The 27,740-nt window shown below is 29.0% G+C and overlaps 1 protein-coding gene across 2 annotated transcripts; it reads left to right on the top strand.

Moving 5' to 3' along the window:
- Positions 1–23,211, top strand: LOC136976663 (transmembrane protein 180-like). Of its 2 annotated transcripts, XM_067272013.1 has the most exons (7): positions 1–132; positions 988–1,028; positions 4,488–5,276; positions 10,114–10,228; positions 17,394–17,662; positions 22,637–22,830; positions 22,955–23,211. In XM_067272013.1, the coding sequence occupies exons 3-7, from the start codon at positions 4,624–4,626 to the stop codon at positions 23,191–23,193; spliced, it is 1,470 nt and encodes a 489-aa protein (XP_067128114.1). In that variant the 5' UTR covers positions 1–132; positions 988–1,028; positions 4,488–4,623; the 3' UTR covers positions 23,194–23,211. The 2 variants fall into 2 exon arrangements, with proteins under 2 accessions (XP_067128114.1, XP_067128115.1); XM_067272014.1 differs by lacking the exons at positions 1–132; positions 988–1,028; positions 4,488–5,276; ... (2 more) ...; positions 22,637–22,830; positions 22,955–23,211 and adding exons at positions 11,187–11,413; positions 11,707–13,158.
- The last annotated feature ends 4,529 nt before the right edge of the window (positions 23,212–27,740 follow it).

Below are 27,740 nucleotides of genomic sequence, written 5' to 3'. Positions count from 1 at the left end.
ATTCATTCTTACACCAAATGTATCATTCATTGGTGTTACGTCACAGATAATTGTCGTTATCTTTAAAAAAAATGCCCGAAAAAAGGTGGTTGAGCGAGTTTTTAATTGAAATTACACTATCATCTCATATAAGTGAGTGACATTAAAGGTTAATTGTATTTATTCTTTCGGGAATATGAATGTACATGTAAACACAGGTTACACGTGATTACACACATGTGAATTATTACATAATTTTCAGTATCGATGGAAATGTATGCATGTATTTACAGTATATATCACATATATGTAGTATCTCTGCATACTTACATCGCTAAAATATTTGATAAGAGATTAAATTGAGTGTTTTAACTAAATTCCAATGCTAATGTACACAGTCATATATTAAGAATTATAAGGTCCTTTTTAAATAAGAATTTTAAAAATCTGCTATAAGTAAACCTGAATAGTTACATAAATTCTATTATATAGCTATAAATTGAAATTCAGTGGTGCTGTTATCACAGATAAATTGTAAGTAATTAAATTTTGATGTAACTTTGATGAATAATACATTAGCAGTTATATATAATGTAATTTGAATAATATAGAAATCTAAAATATAAAAAATTCATTTTTATAATGTAAACAATACACCTGTAAAATAATACAATTTGAAAATTAAACTAATTAATTTTTGGTGTTAATAAAAATTCTGAAGAAGTGTTTAAAACTCTATTCTAAAAACTTGAAAAAATTCAAAATATTAATGTTTTTTGAGTTTTATTCAAGTTGGAAAATTATAGGCTATTGTTTTAAGTGATAGATTATATTGTAAAGGAAAATTTAAATTTCTGGATACAATAGTGAAATATTTGTAAATTATTGTACAATAGAAAATAATTTTTTATTATTATTTATACGAAACATTTTCAATTTTAATATATGCATTGCTTTAAAAATATAAGCTCTTCACCGCTATACTATATTATGAAATATATTTTTTAGGTTGCTTAATGTTATATTTAATTGGATTTCACTGTCAAAAAGTAAGTTTTATTATTCATAGAATTGTAAGAGTAGTTAATTATATTTAATTATATTATATTAATTAAATATTTAATTATAGTAACAATTTTATAATAAAATTTCTTGTTGTTATGAAATTTTGAATTGTTTGTTAAATACAAAATCTATTCAGTTCCGAACAATAAACGAGCCAAATATGAGATGAAAATTAAAGATTCCGAATTTTCATTACAAATTATTTAATATTTGATTTATATTTTGTAAGTGTGTTTTTCAAGATAGATTATTTTTATATAAATAAATAAATTGTTAATTAAATTGCTAATAATTGGCTTAATTAACAATTAGTTAAGAAACATACACATATAATAATTTAACAATTATTAGTAGCAGTAATGTAGCCCAATTTAATCTGGTAATCATTGGTTTTAAGGAACATAATTTTAGTTATTCAATTGATTGATTAGTTGTCTAAATCTTATATTTTTCCTCAAGATAAAATCTTATGGATACCATTGACATCTTATGGTAATTTTTAATAAATGACATTATTGTATTATATATGATACAGTATATTCAATTTTTATATATAAAATTTAATGTATTGTATCATAATTGAATGTCCATAACATCAATAGTGATCAACTAGTTGATCATATGAAGATTTAGTTGATTGACAATAATATATGAATATATTCTTCTTTGATCAACAATTATCAAGAGCACACTTTGTTAAAAATTTATGTAAGAGAATTCAAAGCAAGAAGCTATTCACATTCTGATAACATTACCATAACAAGTTCATTTTGTCTTAGAAATAATTTTTCTTGAACAAAGCCTGATGGATTCACAATTCATAATGTGAAGCATGCTTGTAATCTTATTCTTCTCCCACTGTTCAATTTTTATCAAAAAATTTTTTAAAAATATCTAAAAACTTAATAGCTTTATCTAAATTTTGAATTTTTAAAAGAAACTACACTCTTTAAATTTATTGTTTATTTAATTATAAAATTAAACAAATTGACAAAATGTTGAATTAGTAATACAACTATCCCTCGTTTTACACGGTACTTCTTTTACATGTTTTCGCTTTTACACGGTTTAAAAAATAAATGTAGAAAATAAACTGGCTATGATCAAAAGGAACAATTTTTAACTCTAATCTACATCTATATTCCAATCCACCTTAATTATATGTTATAGTTGATATTTAGGATACTAGGTGACAGTTTTATTTCAATCCGTCAAATAGTAACCTACCGATATAGGGTACTCCCCCATACACACTAAGTTGCATTCATTGCACATAGTTTTAAACCAGAAAATTTTAATTTTTCATATTCATAAGTAACAAACGATTACATTATTTTTAATTACATTTTTTACATTACATTACATTACACAATTACATTACATTTTTATGAATCTTTCAGATTTTATTTTTTGTTCCTTTGTACTTTGTATTTAATTAATAAAAGAATATATTTTTTTTTGCCTTTCAATATTTTTGTTTAATTTATGTACCTTTAAAAAATTGAAAAAAATTCATAATTAATAAACAACGAAATTATGCGTTTTTTGCATACTTTTCGATTTACACGGGTTTTACATTCAAAAAGATACAAATTTGATTTATACGTTTTTCTCAGGAACCTATCTTCCGTGTAAATCGAGGGATAGGTGTACTTATAAAAGCATTGTTGACACCTGGCTATTAAAGAAGTCTGACTTTTCCTGGACATCCAAATATTGTGAGAGAAAAAAATGTTTATTTAAAATTTTTTGGTTTCTTAAACGTTTTAGCTGTCCCTCTCATCATTTATTTTTCTTTAGGATGATCAAGGGTAAACAATTCAAAATTTTCAATAAAAATAAATAAATCAATAAATAACTTTTAACTAAACAAATATCTATTGCAGATAGATACTTATTAGAGAAATTAGATCTTATGTAAAAATTAGTGAACATCACTGTCTTATATAAAATCACTTTTCTTACATGAAGCAATATTGTCATGAATAGAATAATAATGACTTTAGAAACACAAAATTAATTTATTAATTAAAATAATTAGTTAAATAAGTTAATTAACATTAAAACAAACAAAAGTTATACTGCAGGAAAACAGAATGAAGATTGTTTCCTCAAAAGTTCTTGAATGATATCATTCCAAGAGCATTCCTCTCTCTTTTTTTTAAGTTATGCCATGGTCTCATCAATTAGTTGATAGTCACAAGTTCATTTCAATGTAGGATATATAAATATAAACAAGATGGAAAGATGTATTCTCATTTGTTCATATAAATTATTCAGCATTAAATAATAGAGTAAAATTAAAAATAATGATATGTCATTTAATTGAATGAATAATCAATAAAAATTTACAAATTAATTTTGAATAATGAATGAATAATCAATAAAAATTAACAATGAATTTTGTGATTTTATTTGAATGAAATCTGAAAATTATTTCATAATTTAACTCCATTTCTACAATTTCAGCAAGCTGCTATTACTACATGAATATCATATAATGCTCAATGAAGTGATATAGTTATATTACATTTACCTGAGATGAAATAATGCAGTTTACTAAGTGTGATACTATGTTACTCTTTGTGTAATATGTATTAATAATATTTTTTATTAATATAGATAATCATTTAAAACACCAAACAAATTCTTAAATAAAGACCAAAATTAAAGAGCTTCAATGTATAAATAGCTTACTTCCAGCATAAATTTATTTAGATTAATTTGAAAGTAGCATATAACTGCAATGAAAAGAATACAAGTTCACGTCACACCTTTCACCTTGTGACGGCACACCGGTTGTGGAACACTGTTCTAGATTACTATTTAAATGTCACCTGTAATCAACTGCACCAGTATGGTCAAATATTTTTCTGTGGATCAGTGAAAATTTTTTGTAGACTGATTCAGTCCATGGATCAGTGGTTGAGAAACACTACTTATCTTAATGCTGTTAGCCGAAAATGCTACAGTATTGATTTTCTTGTGTTCAGTTAAGCAATTTGTTTGTTTTAATATTTGAATGTTTAATAGAATGGCATAAGTAGATTCAATCAATTTTTTTTTTTTTTTGTTTTAAAATAATTATGCATACTTTTATCTGATTAAATGCACAGCTTTCTACATATAAGAAATTTATATTAATTCCACATCTGCCACAGCTTTTTATACGAATGATAAAGAATAACAAATAAAAAGTTGTTTAATGCTATTTATTGGTATAATAAAATAATATTGCCTGGTCAATTTTTAGGCTAGAATGTTAATCAAATATTATCATTTGATTATTAGAACAATTCAAGCTTGGCTATCTATACTGTATGTATTTAAATATTTATAGATAAACATATCAAAGAAAACATACCAATTTAATAAGTTGTTAAAACATAAAGTTAATATAATTATTTTTATTATTGTGTAATTTTATTTTTGTCTCTTTTCAGGGAATCTTCACAACTAATGGAAAATTATCGTTTTATATACTATGAATGTTGACTCGTTTACAAGAAATTCATAATTATTTTGATATATAATTTCATATTTTTTGTTACAAAATTAATTTATTTAAAGTTTAGTAAAATGACTTTGCCATTATCAATTTACTCAGCTTATGGCTCTCTGGCTTTGTTTTTATCAATCCTTCATAACATTTTTTTATTGTATCATGTAGAAACTTTTGTATCTATTTATAAAATAGATCAGCACACTTTTTGGATTGGAGAAACTATCTTCTTGCTTTGGAATTCATTAAACGATCCTTTATTTGGTTGGATAAGTGATAAACGTTTTCTTACTAAAAAAGTGTCTAATTCAGGAACAGCAATTGTTATGCATCGCATTACTGCCTTAGGAAAAACTGGTCCTTTATTTTCAATGGCATTTTTATTATTTTGGTATCTCTGGATTCCTGCTGGCATACAATTTGTAATTTGTCTTTGTTTATATGATAGTTTTTTAACAATTATTGATCTTCAACATACAGCTTTATTAGCAGACCTGGCTCTGTCTTCAAGATTACGTGCCAAACTTAATTCATATAATTCAGTTTTCAGTTGTCTTGGATCCTCATCTGTTTTTCTTTCTTATCTCTTTTGGAGTCATGATAATCCTGTTTCATTTAGAATATTCTGTTTAGTCCTTGCTATCATTTCAGGCATTGGATTCAAAATTTGTTGTTATTATCTTACTACATATTATAAATCATCTTCATCTGTTACTGAAGAAAAATATAGGTATGTTATCTGTATTTAAATAAATATTATTCAGTAAAGTAGCCTAAATATAGAAATAATTTTAATTTTCATTGTATTTTCAATGAAAAATGACACTTAAATTGTTTTTTAAATACAATGCATATTTGTTAATTATTCTATTAAATTATTGAGTAAGGGAAGGCCACAACTTTTGATATTCCTATGTCTCATAAGGTACTCCTAAAATGTGTACAAAAATTGAATAGAATTGTTGCAAAGTGAATTATGTTCCCAAAAAACTAAAGCAAATATTTCAAAATATCTTAAGATAGAAAAATTTTAGCTTTACAGTAACTACAAGGTTTATCCAGAAAGTAAATATTGTTTACACACAGTGGCTGTGCAAGTGGTGCCAGCGACAAGTCACCACATTAATGATGATTTGTGGGCCTGGAGTGAGAAATTGAACATTAATGTTGGTTGCATGCAGTATTCAGATGTTTGTTATAATACTTTAAAATGAGCAAGAAAAATTGATAATCCCACCTAGTATGAAGTTTGAGCTGTCATCAAATTCCTTCAAGCCAAAACCTTAATCTAGTTGAAATTCATCAACAGATTTGTGTATGGTGGAATGGTGAGAAAATAGTGCAGAATGTTTAAAGTAGAAAAAAAAAACACCAATCTGCATGATAATGAATGGAGTGGAACCCTCATTAATTACTGTCAACCTTCTGGAGCAAGTGTATGGAAAGATTCAAGCAAACAGATAATTCAACATTTCTGAGCTCCATACATATTTTTCTGAAACTTCTCAGTCCTTGCTCCATGAAACCATCACAAAACATTTGCATTATCACAAGCTCTGTGCAAGGTGAGTACCAAAAAGTTAACAGAAATGCTCACAAACTCCAACACATAGCATTCCAAAAATGTCATGGCAGTGCCTATCAGAAAGATGGCAACAAAATTCTTGGTCCATGTTTTGATGAGAGATAAAACTTGGATTTCCTGCATAACAGTAAACAGCAATTAGTACAATGATGGCATACTGATTCACCACCATAGAAAAAGTTTAAGCAGATCATATCTGCCAGAACAGTTTTTCTCGTGTGTACAGTTTTTTCTAACCAATAAGGTATTTTGCTAATTGGGTTCAAACCCAGAAGCCAAACCATAATGCAACTGCCTACTGTGAAACCCTATGAAAACTGTGGAGAGCCATTCAGAACAAAAGAAGTCTCCTCGCATCTGGAGTCATTCTGCTGCATTAAATTGTGTGGCCCCACACTGCTCATGCAATGTGCCAACTTCATGTGCAAAAATTCCAGAATACAGTGTACAGCTTGGATATATTACACTTAAAGATTTTCATATGTTTCTTCACTTAAAGAAATTTTTATCAGTAAGGAGATTAATATAGTAACAATTCTGGGAAGATTGCTGTACATGGCTGGTTTAACATACAGCAAGTTTCTTTGCAGAGAAATTAAAAAGCTTGTGCAATGCTGTGACAAATGTCTCAATGTTATTAATAACATATGGGATGAAAGGTATACCTTAAAAGCAAATCATCTTTTCAATTTTTACAAATGCTACTTACTTTTTGGACATCCCTCGTATGTTAGAATAATACATAATGCATATAATATTTATTTAATTACTTTTAATTAATTTAATAATAATACATAAAATGTTATTTAAAAGAATTAAACTATAGATTAAAAAGAAAACAGATAATAAAAATTAATTTATGCAAATGATTTTGATGTTACCAAAACCAAAGCTGGCAGAAAGCAGGCTAAAACTTTACATAATAAAACTTTATTTTATATCAATTGGTAAGAATTCAAAACTTCATAAATCTTTTGAAAATAAAAAATATTTTGTAAAATTATTTCTCTTGAATTAAATTCTAATAATTATTTTATATAGTTCTCAGACAAAGATACTGGTTAGAACTATAAGCAGAGTTATGCAACATACTAAAAAACCAGCAAAATCAAAAATCCTTTACTTAAACAAATGTTTTTATCTGTATACAATAGACTTTGTCAGATTCAATTAAAAGAATATAGAATACTAAGATGAAAGCTAGAACACAATGTTTTAATTTAAAAAATAAATAAGAAGCACAATAACATATGCTCATGACTATTAGTGTTACATCCACTGCCAATTAGGAATTTCAAATAACACTCTTCATGTGGATGAGATAGAATCCTTTTCCTTATAGTTAATTGCTGTCTCTCTTCAGGTGGCTTTATAAATCTCAAGCTTTTCAAGATATCTTAGTTGGTATTGGTCCCTAGCATACTGCAGGAGATATATTTTCCAAGTCCACTTGTACATCACCATCCCAAGACATTGGCAAAGGCAGTGCAGGGAAGTTGCTCTATAAGGTTGTAATCATATTTTTTTAATCCTTGCCTTGATGCACTTAGCCATTGTGCCCACAAATTCAAAATAGCTGTGCAGTCTGTAGTATTGTACAGATACACTATATACACCTTGTAGAAGCTTCTTTCAGTTTGCTCCTTCTCATTCCTCCGTCAAGGAGATCATATGAGTTCTTTCCAGGCAATCCTTTATTAATATGTCAGGTAATTTCCCTGTATACTGAGTGAAGGACTTTATTGTAATGATCACAAACAATAAGGCCCTTCACTCAGTCAATTGTAAAAAATGTTTTTAGTTATTCTCCATATCCATTTACAAGTGTTTAAATGCCTACCTGAGATGATGTAATGTTTGCTATCCACTAGAAATGACAATAAAACTTTTCTGGAAGTCACTCTTTATTTACAGACTGTAGTTGATCAATGCTCCAACTTTAGAATGTTATAGAAAGTCTAAACTTTCTAGAACATTGGTTGCAAATTTGCAAGAATTTGTTTATACTAGACATGGCACATCACCTACCACATAGGAACATGTTTTTTACAACTTCTCTCCACACCTGTTTACATATGCAGTACTTTATAACTTGTTTTTTATCATGTGTGTAATTATTATTTATATGTATGTGTTTTTATGTAATAATTTTCTACTTGGTTTCCTATTTATTTCCTGTTATTGCCATTCATTGTAAAAGAAGACTGTTTCTTTAAATTTTTTCAAAAAGCTTTTTTTCCACTCTAAATGTTCCTGAAGAAGTTTGCAATGTTACAAGTAAAAGTACTTGAAGAATAATTAAATCTGTTTTTTTACATCTTTCTGTGTGCTTTAAGACCCAATTTACATTTTAAATTTTTACATTTCATATCTATAGAAGATTGCCATACTAATACTCAAGTCACATATTCAGAAAATTCTTAAACCACATGTATAAGACACAAATGACACATAAACATAACTGTAGCTTGTTCTTCACTTATGCCTTGATTCTGGTCCAGCATAGCATTAACCATCAGTATATATGCCATGTAGGATACACTATACCATCACCATAATAAACTAAAGTGCCAAAAAATTAGACACCTATCTAATAATGTGTAGCTCCTCCCTAAGCCCAAATAACATAGACTCTATGAGGTGTCTGAGTTGTTGTACAGGTATTTCAATCCAGACATGTTCAGTGGCTCTTCATAATTCAGTTGCATTTGTTGGATAGTTCAAGGCATTGAGTGACATTTGCACAGCATCCCATAAATGCTCTATGGGGTTCAAGTCGGGCAACTGAGGCAGCCAATGGAGTAGCTGAAAATCTGTCAAGTGTTTCTTGAACCATTCTTGTGCTATCCATACTCTGTAAGGAATGTCATTATCCTATCCTATACAAATCATCACCACCAGGGAACAGAGCAAGCATAAAGGGGTGTAAAACATCTGCCACAAGATTAGTGTATGTTGCACCTGTCAAAATTGATTGCAGTCTCACCATTGGTCCCACCAACAGAATGCACTCCAAACCAGGACAGAACTACCATCAGCTTGTCCAATATCTTGCTGACACAATGGATCTGTGGCTTTGTGTGATTGTTGCCACATTTCAAGCTTTGTGTGATTGTTGCCACATGAACATCAGCTTTGTACAGAGTGTAAGTCAACACTGTACAACATACAGTGTGTTGATTTACACTGCATTCCTTGGGGTTTGATAGTCATTGGCCCATTTGGCTACCACTACTAACTCCGAAGCATCAGATAATGCACCTCATCTGGGCCAGAAAACATCGAAGTTGGATAGTGGTGACTTGCACTGTGTTGTGTGAAAGAACTGAAAACAAGATTTGTCTTGTTTTCAGTTCTTTCACTTTCAGATGAATCTTATTTTCAGACTTCAACACAGATGCTGCTGAACCCATCAGTCAACACTCTTCAAGTCCGATGGTGCAGAGTTGTCCTTCATTATGTGGTTACTAACCTGGGTAGATGCCAGCAGTCGTGTTCTTGCATCAGCCACTGTGCAAATACTGCTGATGTCTGTCTGGAATTTAAGTATTCCTAGTAAGCTTTTGAAATTGTTGCATGAAAAAATCCTAGAGCATTGGCCACATAAACATTTTTTGCATTTTATTAGACACTTTTGATGAATTTAGACAACGAAAAACATCTATTTGATGAGTTTATAATTGCAAACTGGAAGATAACCCATATTATTGCATAACTTGAATGCACTTTTAAATTGATTTTCAAATAGGTAACTTGTGATATCTGCTAAAAATTATAATAAATTAACATGAAAATCATAACATAATTTTTATTAAAATAAATTTTTAGCAGTTAAAATTGAAATTTATTTATTTTCGAATATAACTACTGAATTTTTGAATAATATAAAAAAATTGTATATTTGAAGTTTTTATTTAAAGTATAGTTATTTAAACAAATCAAATTAAGATGATAATGGTTTTTATAATTTTTTACCTTATAGATCCATTACAGAAGTTAATCCATCATTAACAGAAACTCAAAATTTGAAATCTTATATTAAACAACTTAGCTCTCATCCAAATTTTTTATGGTTTACTGTTATGAATCTTGTTCAGGTAAAAATAAAATAATTGTTTCTCATTTTAAGTTATACTTCATATACTCTTATAAAATAGAATTTTAAATAAAAGTGTCAATAAGAGTAATTTATTATTTCTAATATTTTAAAAAACAATTACTGTATTTTCTGGCATATAAGATGACCCCCGACTTTTGAGAAGATTTTCCTGGGTTAAAAAGTTGTCTTATATGCCAGAAAATATGGTATGAGTTATGATTTTGAATACACTCAAACCTGTTTTTGTGCGGTCTATTTTTGTGCGATTTTTTATTTGTGCGATTTGTTTTGTGTGATTTTTTGTGTGCGATATATGAATTTCAATCAAATTGGTATACTGCACAAAAATAATTGCACAAAACACATTGCACGTATAAAAAATTGCAAAAAAAAGACCGCACAAAAACAGGTTTGAGTGTACAATTAAATCTTAAAAATAAATTACATTTACAATTTAATTTTATCATAAGCAATCATTTCTCACTTCATACACTGTCATAAATAATTCTGATAACTTAGGATTAGTGGAATTTATTCTTAGTCAAATGAATAATGTTTAACTGAGAATGACTAAATTCTTGTAAACAGTTTAACATGCTAATTCATTTAGATTTAACAAAGTAAATCTGGACAGTGAAAAATCAGATATATTATTTCTATAAATAAATAACGACTAACCCGTTACAAATAGCCCGATAATTCGGCTCTTGTGGATGTATATTATTTCTATAAATTATTATTGTACAAAACTTTTTGTGAAAATCCTACATATTGTGGATATTTACAATATTTAAATGTACAGTACAAAGTAAAACTGTTTACAAGAATTTAAGAATATTTTAGATATAGAAAATAGGGGAAAAAAGTGAAATCTACTCCGCACGCGGCGCTAGTATCGATGAGGTCGTAAACAGACTAAGCGATACGTTGTCGGTTGTAAAGTACCATTTGTTTTTTCTTTAAACGAAAATCTAATAAATATTTTAAGTTTCAAAAATGCCAAGTACGTGGTGCTGTGTACCACATTGTTCTAATAGTGGTGGTCACAAGTTTCCAAAAAATCCAGCATTGCGAAAGAAATGGATTCACGCCGTTAAAAGAGCAAATTGGAAACCAACTTCATCCAGTCTCGTGTGTAAAAATCACTTCACACCTGATCAGTATAAGGAAATTAATATCTTTGGTAAGCACATTATTTAAAGAATTATAATAACTGTACAATATTTTTTTCAAGCTATTAGCAATTAAGAAGCTTCAAACACCTCGCTTGAAAAATACTTGATGTTTACATCAAAAGTCTCTGTTTAGTTTTAATATCTAGGCGTGATAAGCCCTAACAGTAGAGGCTAGTTTTGAGCACTTACATAGCATTAATGCTAAGTTAACAAAGGATAAAAAATATATATAGTATCATGGATTTAATTGTTAATTCTTTATGCTAAATGAAAAATAAATAGATTTATTTTACTTTATTAGGAAACATCCCAGCAAAGAGACAACTGAAGGCTGATGCTGTACCAAATGTATTTCTTTGGTCTAAAAAAGAGGCACCTTCGGTTGCGAGCAGACGAGCAAGAAGAGAAAACCGTGAACGCAAAGTTCAAGATAATCATGATGCATGCTATATAATGGATACTGGTACATTAGAAATAGGAGGAGAAGTAATAATAGATGAGGAGGAGGAAAAGGCTACTTGTCTTATTGAAAATAATGTGGCAAGCACTATGGTCTGTGTAACTACACAGACCCATACTTTTGAAGTCCCAATGTCAGTTGAAAGATTTGAGTTTGACAACAATGCTATACATTACTATACTGGGTTAGAGAACTACAATTCTTTCAATTTTGTACTACAAAGTTTGGGACCAGCAGCATACAGCTTAAAATATTACAAGTTTCAGGTTGTAACACTTGCAGTGCCAAACCAGTTGTTCTTGACTTTAATAAAATTAAGATTGAATACAGCAAATTTTGAGTTGAGTAGGATGTTTAGTGTATCTGAAGAAACAGTACGAAACGTTTTCATTACTTGGATCAATTTCATGTATTTACAATGGCAAGAGTTGGATATATGGAGTGAAAGATCTCTTGTTGATACATACATGCCTAGAGATTTTAAAATGAAATTTCCAAATACTAGAGTTATCATTGATTCTCTAGAATGCAAAATAAGCAAACCAAAAAATCCTGTTGCACAGCAGGCTACATGGTCATCATATAAAAATGACAACACATTAAAAGCAGTTGTAGGTTGCACACCAGGTGGTCTAGTAAGTTTTGTTTCAGAAGCCTATGGTGGTTCTGCAAGTGATCGACAGATTGCAGAAAGGTCTTCACTGTGTAAAATAACAGAGGCAAAAGACTGTGTAATGGCTGATAGAGGTTTTAACATTCAGGACTTGCTAATTACTAAAGATGTTGTGGTAAATACACCCACTTTTATGAGAGGAAAAGCACAGCTGAGCAGCAGTTTGTTATCTCGAGACAGAAAAATATCTAGTAAAAGAATACATATTGAACGTATTATAGGAATGGCTCGTACATATAAGATTTTGAGGCAACACATGCATCCGACAGTAACCAAACTTGGCAGTGAAATTATATTTATATGTTTTATGTTATGCAATTTTAGACCATGCATTGTTGGCAGAGATGCTTAATTTGTTTCACTGTTAGTCTAGCTCTATTAATTCTGTATATAATGTTTTTTTCATTCTAGACCCTAGCCTAATTTAAGTTTTCCATTTATAGTATTTTTAAATTTTTGTCTGCTTATAAATTCTAAGATTAAGAATGTATACTAGCATACACAGTAAGGTCTTCATTATGGAACTTCAATTCAAAGTAATATAGTGGTTTTAAAATTTGTACTATAGTTGAATAAATGTTTGTAAATTTGTAAGCAAATAAAAAATTTTAATCTTTAAAACAAAATCTCTTTTTATTATTTAAAAAATTTACCATCTAGAAAAATTTTACATAAACTCAAATTGTAAAATAAAAATAACAATTAGCTCAATTATTTTATAAACTTAATGTTTATAGAACATCTTTTTTAAAAGAGCTGGCTTAAAATGCTCATGGAAAAACATAATTAGTGTTTCAGTCATGTCTGCAATAAATTTATCATCTCTTGGAATGATAAAAACTTTGAAGTCACTTTTTGTGTAAATAAACAGGTGAGCAACTTGTCTATTTGTCACTGCTAATTGACCTTGGATTTGATAAAAATAATCATGATTCCGTTTTAAAGTAATTTTGTCATCAGTACATTCCAAATATGGTACATTTTGCACATTCACAGGAAGTTTAAAACTGGAGTAAGGACATTTAACTTCTAATATTTTATCATCATCCACAAGCCCATCTGGACTTGCAGCTAAGAATGGGTATTTTGGATGAAGAAACATGCCACATTCTTTCACAGGAGTATTTTCAAAAGAAGAATATGCTTCAATTGCTTCTTTTTCATACCTTAAGCCATGAGAAATTGCCTTACTTTTTATTGGCCTACTTGACAGTAACGAGTCACACAATTTTAGTCTGTCTGCTGATTTTAATTTACAAACTTTTCCAAAGTTTGAAGATGTCAAACGCAACAAATGTTCCTTCTTCCAAACTGCACTTTTTCGTTGTAATCGGGTCTCTTTTTCCAAATGTTCTATGTACTCCCTACTTGCTTCAGTTACATGTAAAGCTTTTAAAAACATTTCGGACATTGTGCTTTTGCAATAATCATGATCTGACTCTAAAGCCCTCATGTTTGCTGGTTGCCTTAATTGTAATATCGGTATTGCACAACCACTTTGCATGTTCATTGCCAAATTAATAACAAAGTTTGTATAATCAGAGATTGAACTGCCAGATGGTCTGGGGTCAAATTTCATGTCTTCCAATCGTTTCCTTTTCATTCCTCTCTTCTTAAATAAATGAAATGGAAGCTCACTAGCCTTAATTGGGGAACCTTTATGTTGGCGGGTAGGCTGATGGAATGTTTGCAGAACCTGAGTGCATGTTTTGTGACACTTATAATTGCCTGTTCTTCCGTATTCTTCTATTGCCAATAGTGTTACACATACATGTTTGCAATATGCTTTAGGCCCTTTACCTGCTGTACATTCACATATTGCATTTTCTATATCCCCATCATCTGTAATTACTAAATCTGTATAATATGTGTTCCCCTTGGTTAATTCAGATTTTACATTACCTTTAAAATATGAAAATTTTTTTTCTTTTGTTCCTCTTATTGTTAATAAGAATTCATTAAAATACATCTGCACAGCAGACAGTGGCATTCTTTGATCTGACATCTCCATGTAGGCATCAATTGTATCTATAGTCAAAACTGGTATTTGTAAACTTGGAGAGAGATCCTTATATTCAGATGAATCAGGAAGTTTGAGTTCAGGAGAGCTATCACAGGATATAGAAAAATTATGAGTTTCCTGATTCCTCTCATATGCCAGTAACCTGAAAATTATTGTAAACAAGTTTAATAACTAGTTAAGATATGATCACCAATATTTTATTTAGTTTTTTCTGTCTCATTGACAGGAAAGGCAAAAATTATTATTATATATTATATTCTTACCTTAATATATTACATATAATATAAAAATAAACAGTATAAGGTAACTGAACAGTATTGACAAGCACCTAAATATGGCATATATATATAGTGTATGCCAGATTTAGTAAAAGAAAATGGGCAAAAATTCACTTGTACAAAAAGTTTATTGGTGAAGAAATTAGTCTTATTGCATTAAATTATTGAAACAAGTAAGAAGACTTGTGACCAATAAAAAAGACATTTTGATTATATTTATTTTAATTACTCCAAAAATTGTTTTCTCTTGGTAAAAGATTCAGATATATATCTCTTATATTGTCTTAGAACTTCATAGAAAGTAGTTTTGTTTGTGTTGATTGTTGTTCTAAATTACAGTGATAACCTATTGGTACAGTTAACATTTCAGATACTGGTATAAATTGGTTATAATATATCAGGTTCAGTACATGACCATATTCCAAGAGGAAAAAACTTCATTTTAAAGTTTTGACCTTATGTTTTGGTTAGGCAAATGTGAAAAGAATCAATGACAACTTTACTGATCTTTAAATGTTTTTATCGACGAAAAATGTGCATTTTGTGAAATCTTATCCTTAAAACTTTCATATACTGGTAAGTTACCTTATCATGTAATAGTTATAAGGACTTGAAATTATAAATGTAATAATTAACGATAAAAATATAGATGTAGATTATTTTAACTTACCTTTCTATTAAATCGGCTTTTCTACCAGCTAACTTGGCATTGTACTTTTTTAATTCTTCCTTTAATTGTACCGTTGTTAACCTTCCTAAAAAATATTTTCGTTCTTCCATTATTATAAAGTAAGCTATCCTTCGAACGGAACAGCTTGTTTACAACCGTATCAATAGGTGCGACACCTATGTCACGTGATCACTTTTTTCCCCTATTGATTGAATTTTAGTGTTAATTTATCAAAATATCAAATATTCAAACTAATTAACCAAAACATTTGCCTGTTAATGATCATAATATTAGCCTGAATTCAAATGTCATAATTGATTTCACACTCATTAGCCTACAGGCTAAATTTTCTATTAATGCAAAAGACCTGATAAGAACTATTTATTTACCCTTATAAATAATAATGTAATTTTATCAAAGCTTATAAAAAATCGAAGTTTTGGAAATGGAAGGTAGCTTATATCTATCCTGAATGTATATATAAAGTTTCATATAAATTGGTTTGTCGGTTCTCACATGCTCAGACAGACAGACGTACAGACGTGAATTCAATTTTATATATAGATTACAAATTAATTTAAATTTTAATTATTTGAATTACCATAAAAGAACAAAACAATAAAAGAAAGTACAGAAATAGATGATAATTTGCTATTATCAAGTTGTTATTTTTTTTCTTTGGATAGAATTCTTTTATTATGGTGTATACAAGTTTTTAATCTTTTTTTTTTAAATGTCCTACTAAATTTTTATTAAATGCATAATTTGACAAATGTTTCATTCCTGTTTTAACAAAATTATCTAATTATTAAAGTTATAGACAAATAACATTCCTATGTATAATACTGAATTATTCCTTTTTTATAAAATTCATATGGATTGATTTGGACTTTTATTATTTTAAATTTTTCTATACAATTATTTCTAAAATTACATAATTTAATAGACAATAGATAACTCCACATGAGCAAAGTATGTATGGTGTTTTGTTTATTCTGATAACGTATATTACAAAATGTTTTGTTTCTGTTATCTATTATTATCTAACTTCAATATGGGACACATAATTCATATTAAAATAGAACTACAATAATAAACATTTTTTAACTTTCCAGATTGGTGGATGGATTCCTTTGAATGGGAGTCTATCATACTAACACTTCTTTCTTTTATAATTAGGAATTACAATTCTTCATATTACAGCTTCTTTGTCAAAACAAAAGAAGACAAATTCTTTTGTTCTACTAAAGAAACTGCAACATACAAATTTTTATTCTTAAAACAATTGTTGGTATTAGCTATATAATAAATGATGTAAAAGATGTTGTTGATGTATATGTAATTAAATTCACTAAGGCATAAAAAGATATTTTAAAGTGATACGAAATAAATTTTTATATTCATAATTTTCAATTCAAAATGCCATGCATTTTTTTAAATTATCTGAAGTAGCATTGGTTCATTTTCTCAGATAAGTGTGGTTCTACTGTATATTAATTTAATATACAGATGTCCCATGCTTAATGTGGGATTTGATTAACATACAAAATTAATTGTGCCAATCCCTTTTTATATGCAGCAGAAGTTTTCATTAATACAGTTTTATCAGCTGTTTTTACTTAACATAGATATCGTATTTGATTAACAGGATTTTGATATACACAATAGCATCGAGGAATTAATTAACTGCATTAATCAAGGGATATCTGTATTAATATATATTTTTTTCTTTGTCTACATCTGATATATTTGAAAATACAGAATTTTTAAATTTTATATGAATTATATAGAAAACTAAAGTCAATTTATAGTTTTATAATGAATCTGGCTTCATTTTATTATTTATATGAATTGTTTTTAAATAAGTTACTTTTTTTAATCCAGGTATTCAACTGTCACTTTAATAGTAACTTTTTCCCCCTTTTTTTGGAAGTTTTGTTGGGTAATGCAATATCACCAACATCAGCATCACTTATCCTTGGAATTTCTTTCCTCATACCACATATAAATAATATATATTTTATGCATCTCTGTCAGAAGTTTGGAGCATATCGTGTTGTTCAATTTCTGTTTCTAGTCAAACTACTTATCAGTGTTTTCATGTGGATAATTGGACCTAATCATATATTCATACTTTGCATTTTTATAGCAAGGTAACTATTTTTTTTTGTATACATTAATAATAAATTTTAATATTTGATAACTGTTTGATGATAATAAATTTTAATATTTGATAACTGTTTGATGATAATAAATTTAATGATCATTTATGAATTTTTTCATCATTAATTAATTATATTATTTAAAACTGACAATAAAGAACACTGTTCTATAATCAATTATTAAGCTCATTACTTTGCTATTTGTAAAAAAGGGAAATGTTTTGTTTATCATCATAATATTCTTGAAATGAGTTTTATACAGTAGAATCTGCTTAATGTTAACCACTTTTTGACTCACTCAAACTGATAACAGTAATCAATTACATTAATAAGTAATTAAGTAATATTTAGCAAGGTAAGTAAATAAGAGTAGCAAAAATCCTGATTTTATTCACTTTGACATTAAATGGACATGCTAAAAATACTTAAAAAATGTATAACTTGCAAATATATTAATAGTTATGATTAATTGATATTTTTAAAATCTTAAATGCAATTTATTTCTATTACAGTTTTTACATAAACTTCTTTATGTTCTAAACTAAAGAACAAGTTTGTGTAAGAATTAGGCCCAATTAAGGTTGAAAATGTTTTTCAGACAAAATAAAAATTTTGGTTTCCGTAAGTGATTATTTAAGAATTTAAAAGTTAACTTAGTACCAAGTTTTGTAGAATATGAATATGTTAATTAATGTAAAAATAAATACTTTCTATAACCAATATTCAGTGTGAATTATCTATAAACTGGCAAACGTTTTCGATGACCCTCCTCTGGGCTCTTCTTCGGGCCAAATTTGCTGTAACTGGTTTCTTACAATTGAATGTTTTTAAATAAGTCGTGTTCGGCTTCTTAAAGTTTGAATACGCAATGAAACGGCGTGCCGTTTCAAACTTTAATTTTCTTATTATCCGTTGGGAAAACGATGTGCGCATCCTATAATAATAGAAGCCAAACACAACTTATTCAAAAACATTTAATTGTAAGAAACCAGTTACAGCAAATTTGGCCCTAAGAAGAGCCCAGGAGGGGCATCGAAAACGCTTGCCAGTTCATAGATAATTCACACCGGATATTGGTTTAGAAGGTATTTATTTTTGTTTTACAACCCGGTGTGGGAGAAGCTTTAGTTAATTAATGTGTAATTCATCAATATTTTTATCTGCTACCATCTTTAAAAGATAAAATTACAGCCAATATATAATTGAAGAAAAGAATGTTTTCAATTTAAGCTTCAAGAAAGTAGCAAATAACATATGAAGTATTAGTTAGGGTTGGTAATAACTGATAACAATTGCATGTTATCAATCACATATTGAGACTGATAGCATGAAAAGACATCTTTAAAGAAATGCCTACTGAAGATAAAAAGATAACCTAATTCTGATTACAATATGCAAAGTTTCTATAGTATATTTTTGCTTACATTTGAATCAGTCAATTAAAGATGAGACACAGGTTATTTTTCAAAAACAACTCAAGATATGGCAGCACTTATTAAAATAGTTTACAGTGCTAAGAAAAATTTTTCAGTAAACACACAATCAGCATGTATTGTACAAGTCCTTTGTTCTATTGTCTGGTCCATTCAAATCTATGTGTCATCCAAGTAATAAAATTAAAGTGGGTAGAAAAGAACAGAAAGGAGTTGGGAAATTTCTTACAGAGGAAGGACTTGAAGAAAGAGAAGTTTACAGATGAATGAATGTAGTGTATGACAATAATTGCACATCACTAGTGATAATGAAAGAATAGAGAAAATACTTTCAAGAAGAGCATGAATCATTGAAAGATAATAGCCAGATCAGTTTAACTATGCAAACAGAAATAAAATCATCCAGCAGGTTGACAAAGTCATTCACGAAAACATACATCACCAGATTATCTGATAATAGTACTAAGTGGAATGAACATTTAAGATCTGTTACATATTGGTAGTCTGTAAATCAAGTCTTCACTTAACATCATCAATAGATTCTTTGAAACTAATATTAAGAAAAATGACATGTTAAAAAACTAGTTTTACCATTGGCTAAATGATATACACAAAAGTTAGGTATCCTATTGCATTGTGTTTTAAACTTCCATTTAATTCCCACCTCAAAGAATCACTTTTGTATATAAATAAAACTAGGACATTGCATGACTTTGTCATATCATAATAGAATTGAGGTGGAGCTGAAAAGAAAGAAGCTATCTTCCTGCACTCATTACGCACAGAAGAGGCAATCCTTGTATCTGCCTGCTACAGGAGTCATGAACAATTGCACTTGCCAACACAGAGAGGCGATCCAAGTACAAAGCAATCCATTTTGATTGCTTTGTTCTTGTGTTTTGTTCATTTTTCATGCCTAGTTTCTATTACGTGCACACAAGATGTTATTTTTGGCCCCTAAATTCCATTTGGCATGCTCAGTCACATCAGAGAGCATAGAATTGCCAGTTTAACTCCTCTGTATATCAAAAATTCTTCAATCCTTATTTTTTACATTTAAATGGACCTTCATTACATTTTTGGATTCATCATCTCAAATAATGGAAAATGGCAAAGTTTTATCAAAATTGGCCAATTAAATTTTGAGGATGAACTCAACTCTATAGTGAAGCACATAGAAGACGTGCTAGCAATTGTGAAACATCACACGACATTGCTTTGTCATGCATGCTCATAAAACAGCTTTATATCTCAAAAACAAAGTCATGTACCCCATCTTTTATTGCATGTTTGGGTTCATCATTGCAATTAATGAAAAATGGCAAAGTTTAGTCAAAATCAACCAAACAGATTTTGAGAACAAGCACAATTCTGTAAGCCTCATAGAAGAGGCTTCACTAATGCTCCCCCTCAATTAAATGACAATAATTGTAAATGATTACAAATATATCTTTTCTCAACAATATTATAAAGAAATAATATTAATTGTGGACTTACTGTGCTTCTTTTTGTTACTTTAAAGCTAAACCTGGTAATATTTTGGTAGCATAACTAGTAATATTTATTTCCATTCATCTCATTTTTATGTAATAGAGAAATAAATTTAGTTGATTTGAAAAATAAAATCCTTTCTCCAGGGGTGGATCTAGGTTTTTCAGGACTTATGGCTTATTGAAGTCCAATGGGGCTCCATTTTTTGTTAATACAAATAATACTATAAATTATCATTATTATATTATTAATATTAACTATTTTTTACTATACGATAAGTGCTCATTGTTAATGAAAAAGTATGAAAAATTTATATGATAATTCAATTTTTACGGGTCCTTGACACTTGGGATCCCAGGGCTTAAGCCCTATTAGTCCCCATGTAGATCCGCCTCTGTTTATATCCATCCAACCTGTATTGGAAAAACTGCAGATTATCTGGCTAAAGTGAAACCATAAATTGTCTCCTCATTTTATCCAAAATGGGGTGAATAAAGCCTAAATTTTAAGTTTTGTTCTTGCTTTATCTATTTGTTTTTGGATAATGTCAGAACTTTATTCAGTTGTGACTTGAATAAAGATCAAAATTAATAGATTGTTACTTGCTTTAACCAAAAGACTTGGATAAAAATAGCATTAGCCAGTTAATTCCAGCTTTATCCAATTTATGAGCTTTAGCCATAACATATATATTTGTGATTAATCTTACTTAATTGTACTATAAACTAGTGCATGAACATTTAAATTCTCTTACCTTTCTGACTTGTGGAGGATTAGTGAGTTCTTAACTGTAAAACATTTATAAAAAATGAAGTAGAATCAAAAATTAAAAGGTCGAAAAAACAAACCAGTTCCCAACAAAGAGAAATTCTTTTTATTACTCTAAACTTTTTGCCTAAATGCATTTTGCCAGATACTCTGGCCTCTTCAATAGGGTTGATTACAAGTACACAATATAATTTAAATTTCCATCCACAACACATATCCATTATTCAATTTGTGATGTTCGTAATGACAAGTACATAGACCAGTGAGCAGACTAGTACAATAAATACTCAAAGACTTCCCGAAACAAAATATTTTATTTTCGCTTACGAACAGGTTCTTTAGGATCCCAACTCCACAAATACTTTCTTTGCACAAAGGTGCTAAGTACTGGCTTAACAAACAATAAAATATATTAGCGTGACAACTACACACTGGCCGAAACTTACAACTAATACTTATATTACTTATAACTAAGGAATAGGAAGGGTAATAGGCGAAGATTGATAGAGTAAGAGGAAGATTGAAATACCTGGAGTGTTTCTTGCCTTCACAAACTTGGGAGGGACACTACTTTGAACTTTTCCCCGAGACTTTAGTCATTGCCTTTTTTGTAGATTGCCATCCAGTACTAATTTAGTATTTTCTTTCCCAGTTACCATCAGGAATTCTTCTTTATAAATCTCCTCACAGTTTCCAGTTATCCTACTCGCAACCTGGAGTGCTACCTTCTCATGTCTGTTCTCCTCAAGAGCTCAACCAAAAATGTCCTGTCCAATTCTTTCACCCACTCCAGGGCCTTATCCCTTCTTTTGTTCTTCTGGTTTCTCCGAATCAGTAATCCCATCCACGGGGAAAAAGGGTTGAAAAGGAAAGTTCCAGAAGTAGTTAGAACAAAGGAACAAAGAAAAAGGCTAAAACTAACTTAAATTAATAAATACATATATACAATATTATGGCCGATGGCCACACATTGACATAAATTTTTGTTCACGAACTGTTGAAAGAATGATAAATGGGCAAAACTGTTTATCTAATTTTTTGAAGACCAGAATGATTTATTTACTTTCTAATGATTAACAAATGATTTGTGAAATGTAAAAGTTATCTCCTTATGAAAATTTGAACAAAATGAATATTATTTTTTATTTAATACAGAAAAAATATGTAACTTAAAAATCTTTTAGGGAGAATTAATTACTTTGAAAATTTTTGAATTTAAATTATAATTTCCTTAAAATTAAAATATTTTGGCGTTTTCAATTTATACTTTCAGTAATCGTATATTTACGGAAGGAACTTGCAAATTATTAAATTTAATAATTAGCGATTTGGTAGATGAAGATATGGTAATCCACAATCGTCCTCAGGCAGTATCAGCTCTTATATTTGGTACATCATCTCTTTTATCTAAACCAGGACAAACAATTGCTCCTGTTTTAGGTACATGGTTGTTATCTTGGTATTCAGGTAAGTTTTAAATAAACGTTGAGCATGATAATAAGAAAATAATTCTTTATTATTTTATTAAAAATTAACAAATAGTAATAGAAAAGTTGATTAATGCATTCTAATAAAAAAACTATTTCATTAGGTAAAGAACTTTTTACTTCTCAAGAAAATGAACTCTCTCTCTCAATTGGACGCAGTCAAATCATTAACACTCCCATTTACAGAGAAGGGTGTTTTTGGCTTCTTGTGACAATGCCATTAATATGTGCCATTATTCAGCTATTGACATGGACACAATTTACTTTGCATGATTACAGATTGCGACAAATCAAGCATATTAGATGTGCAGCAGAATGTGGAAATTATAATCAGACTATATAAAATATAAAATTTCATTGATATCATAATTTTTTATATATATACTTAATGATATAAATATTATAAAATATATGTATACACTTCTTTTTAATAATTACAAATAAGTTAGCTTTAAATTTAAAAATTTGTTAATCATGAAAAAATGAAAATTTTGTAGACCAAAGAGACATTTTAAATAAGTACACTAGAATCTTGCTAATTCAACCATTTCTTGCACATGAGTGCCTAAAGCTTGCCTATACACATTAACTAATAGGCAATAAATGGCATGCCCTGCAGCCCTTTGGTATGGGTTTTTGGAGCTGTACTGTTTTCTGTTGTTATGAAATTATGTAAATGATACAATAATTATAAGTTTAATTCTTTATTAAATTTAGTGTTACAAGTTTAATGTATTTAAAAAAACATAAGGGAGAAACATACTATAATGGGGTATGCCAGATAATGAGAGGCCAGGACCTGGATTCACAAACACCTTGTAACATAACTTATGACAAAATTCTTTGTAAGTTGTCAGAAACAAAAAGTCTTGTATTCACAAAGCACATTGTAAGTTACAATATTGTAAGAAGTCTCATACAAGAGCTATTAGATATCATAGTATTTAAGCCAATAGAAAGTACTGGAAAAAGTGGTGTCAAATTATTTGGCTCTATTGATAGATTATCACGTCTTTCATTTTTCCCAATCGTCTTTTTTAAAGATTTGATTCAAAACTTCTTTGATGTTAATGAATGCCAAAAAAATTGATAGAATTCCTCATGTGGAATTGAAATTGTTTATATCAATAAATTACTCTTTATTGTATAAGGCATTAGCCTGTTACGAAGGGAGTTACATTCCTTATATAACATTCTGTAGTACAATTGATTTCTTCTAATTATTTACAAAGTTTATAGCATAATTATATATATTAATTATAAATTGCGTTGTTGCACTATGGAATAAGTTATACATCGTGTCTTCTGATACGCAATTATTTAAACTCAACAAATCAAATTTCTTCCTTAGCTCATAGCTCTTCTCACATTCGCAAAACAAATGATACTTTGAAAAGATCTTATTACACCTAGGACATAAATTATTGGAATATACATAAAACTTATTATTTATCATTAGTATTTCTTTGTTCAGACGTAATTAAATAAAAAATCATTTCATTCCAAAAGGTAGGTTTGATAGTATATAATTATTAATGTTTGGAAAGTCTAATAGCAAGCTATACCAGTTTGGTGTTGAACGTGAACGAATATTTTCTACATCACGTGACAATAGAATGCCAAAAATGTTCCGAGTTAGCTGACCACATAGTTCCTCACTTAAATCTGGTGAGTAAATAAACAGAGCTATTGAGAACCCAAAGCTGTTGATCACATTTGAAAGTTGAGCTACCCAATTTCTCTTGGAATATTTCTGTACAGATTTCTTATGTAACTGTTGTAGCAGGTTGGATGAGATTCCATCACTATCTCTTAGCTTCATTAACAACTTCATACTTCTCTTGATAAATAAAGCCATAGGACTATATCTGTTTACTTCCAACCTTAATGCACTCCCTGGAATATTATACTCTAAACAAAACAATTTTCTTATGAATTTGTTCTGGATGATTTCCAGTTTTTGATAGTCAGAAATATACCATAAAGGTGAAGCATAGCTCACTGAGTTATATACTATTGAATTGAATAATTTAAACTGTGTTTGAATATTTCTTATATGAGTCTTAGCAAATAATTTCACTGCACCATTGATCACTCTATTAGTTTTAGTTAACATAGTCTTAAAAATTGTTTATATCAACAGAATATCAACAGAATGTCATGGGAAATGAAAAAACTATTAGTTTGTTAATTTCTTTCAAACTTCTTCAAAATTCCCATTAATATAACTATTAACAATTTTGGGAATTTTTTGTTCCATGTGTAGGTCAGTTACAGCTTTATCATATACTTTCTATAACATTTTTGTTCATATGCCATCACAAAGCATTTTGATTCAAATGAAATAAAATTGGGCTACTTCCTCATATCTTACAAACATGAAAAATGAGGAAATTTTGAAAAAGTCATTAATAAATGCATTCTGATTGGCTCTATTAAAACAATAGTTGTCATTAATGATGTCATAAGCACACACTCCTTACCAGTTTCTTCTGTTTTGTCATAAATGCTATGATGTGTTTTGTGAATATGAAATATAAAATGTAGTTACTTTCTGGTAACTTTACAGTATCAGAGAGATACTATGTCATATCTTATAAGACATTTATGAATCTGGGGCTGGATTAGCAAGAGTGTACTGTTTTACGTTGTTATTAAGATGCAATCTTTACATACCAAAGAATTAGCTATATATATACACACACAGCATATTAATATTTTTATGTATAAAACTTTTTTAAATTATATACCATAATAATTCAGTAATTTAGTTGAAATTAGCTATTTTTTAATAATTTAGTATATCATATTTTTGAATATATGTACAGTACATATGTATTATATATATATATATATATATATATATATTTGATGTTAAGGGACCAAATTTCAGGTTATGTCAGAAATATCTTCAGATAAATGGAATTATGTTAAAATGAAATTAAGACAGCTAAAATACAGTAGAGACTCGTAAATAGGAACCCCGGTAATCGGCACGATTTTCAGTCGGACTATGTCATGCTGAATCGAACGTTTTTGATACTAAATTTACTTCTAAAGTATAATTTTCATGTTTTTATAGTCTTCAATATATTTATTTTGTTTGTACAAAATGCAGAAATAATTTTTAACAATACGATAGCCTCGATTATTATTATAAAAATTTTCGTTAGGCTTAAAATCGACGAAAATTCAACACGAAGCGACACGCAACGGAGAAAAATTTGAACATCGGACAGGTTAATATATTTTTCGTACATAATCCGTAATCGGAACAAATCCCTAATCTGAACAACCCCAGTCCCCAATTGATTCCGATTTTCAGTTCACTACTGTATATAAAAACATTGTCTGAAAAATTTGTATTTACACTTAATATCTTAAATTTTATTGGAAAATAAAATTTAAAACTATTTTATTAGAATTAGACTACTACTATACTTAATAAGTAATATATATATATTTGTGTGTGTGCTGAGTATTAAAGTTTGATGTTTGATTAAAAATGCCATTTATAATTATAGTTGTTAATAATTTATAATTCAATTCTTTATTGTATGAACCTTAGTTGGTTACAAGGGGGTTAAAGTGTAACATAAAACTGGAGTTAGTACTATTTAATAAATTAATAGCCTAGTAAAAGATAATACAAAATAATAATCAACTTTTGTAAAACACAATAAATTAATTATATCTTTCCAGGATTTAAATCTTGTCAAATACTTTTTCCTACTTGCTTCAAATTTCCTACATTGGAAGAATTTGTTCCCAAGTTTCATACACTTGCATACTAGTTATCACAAATTCTCTCAGAATATATTATTAGTCTACTATCATATGTCAAAATATAATTCTGACCACATCTCATTTGCAGAATTAATCATTTTACATAATTTATGTCCACATGCAAATAATCCTCACACACAAAAGTTGTTTTAACACTACACTATAATTGAAAATGTTTGTTTATTTCCAACAATGACCAATCTTCTTGTAGGCTTTGTTCACAACACACACTTAAAATTAACATTTGATAACATCTATCAAATGAGGATTTTGAGACAACCATAGAAAAGAGAAATGGCTCTATCAATGGCAGTCTTTACTCAATAAAACTCTAAAATAACACACCGCTGCTAATGCGCAGATCTGCAATGACGCCATCGGTCGCATGTGACAATATTCCAGGACAACTTTAAATTCGACTGGAAACTCAAATTCGAATAGGTAATTCCGTAGTGTCTGAAGAAGAGCCATATAGGGTTCGAAAACGTTTGCAACTTCTTTATTATTTGGTTGGAAGGAGCACACCGGTAAAAGGCAGTGTGAGGTACGTTTATTATAAAGAGAAATCATGTTGATCTAACAGATTTTTCAACACCAATGACCAATTATGTATAATTGTCCATTACTGAACACAATTTGTAGACTGTTTTATGCTATTTTAACATAACTTTTATCTACACATCCACAAGAGCCGAATTATCGGGCTAGAGTTGGCTATAATAAATAAATAATTAATAAGACAATTTGGCACTAGAGCTTGGCGTTAGGCGCCATCTCTTACTAAACTTAATAATTATAATTAAATTAAATAAATAATTTTAATAATTTGGAACTGGAAGGAAAAGAAATCGGCCCGAAGCGAGACTCGAACCCGCAACTTCTGCTATCCGTGCAGACACGTTACCAGTATATATATACTGGAGGAGGCGATCGGACCGAAGGTCCAGGTAGCATAACTGGTAACGTGTCTGCACGGATAGCAGAAGTTGCGGGTTCGAGTCCCGCTTCGGGCCAATTTCTTTTCCTCCAGTTCCAAATTATTAAAATTATTTATTTAATTTAATTATAATTATTAAGTTTAGTAAGAGATGGCGCCTAACGCCA

This window comes from Centruroides vittatus, unplaced genomic scaffold, assembly GCF_030686945.1.
Source record: "Centruroides vittatus isolate TY-2023 unplaced genomic scaffold, ASM3068694v2 contig_417, whole genome shotgun sequence".
Lineage (NCBI taxonomy): Eukaryota > Metazoa > Arthropoda > Arachnida > Scorpiones > Buthidae > Centruroides > Centruroides vittatus.
The sequence above is the reverse complement of the archived record's forward strand: the minus strand, read 5'-3'. Positions and strand labels throughout refer to the sequence as shown.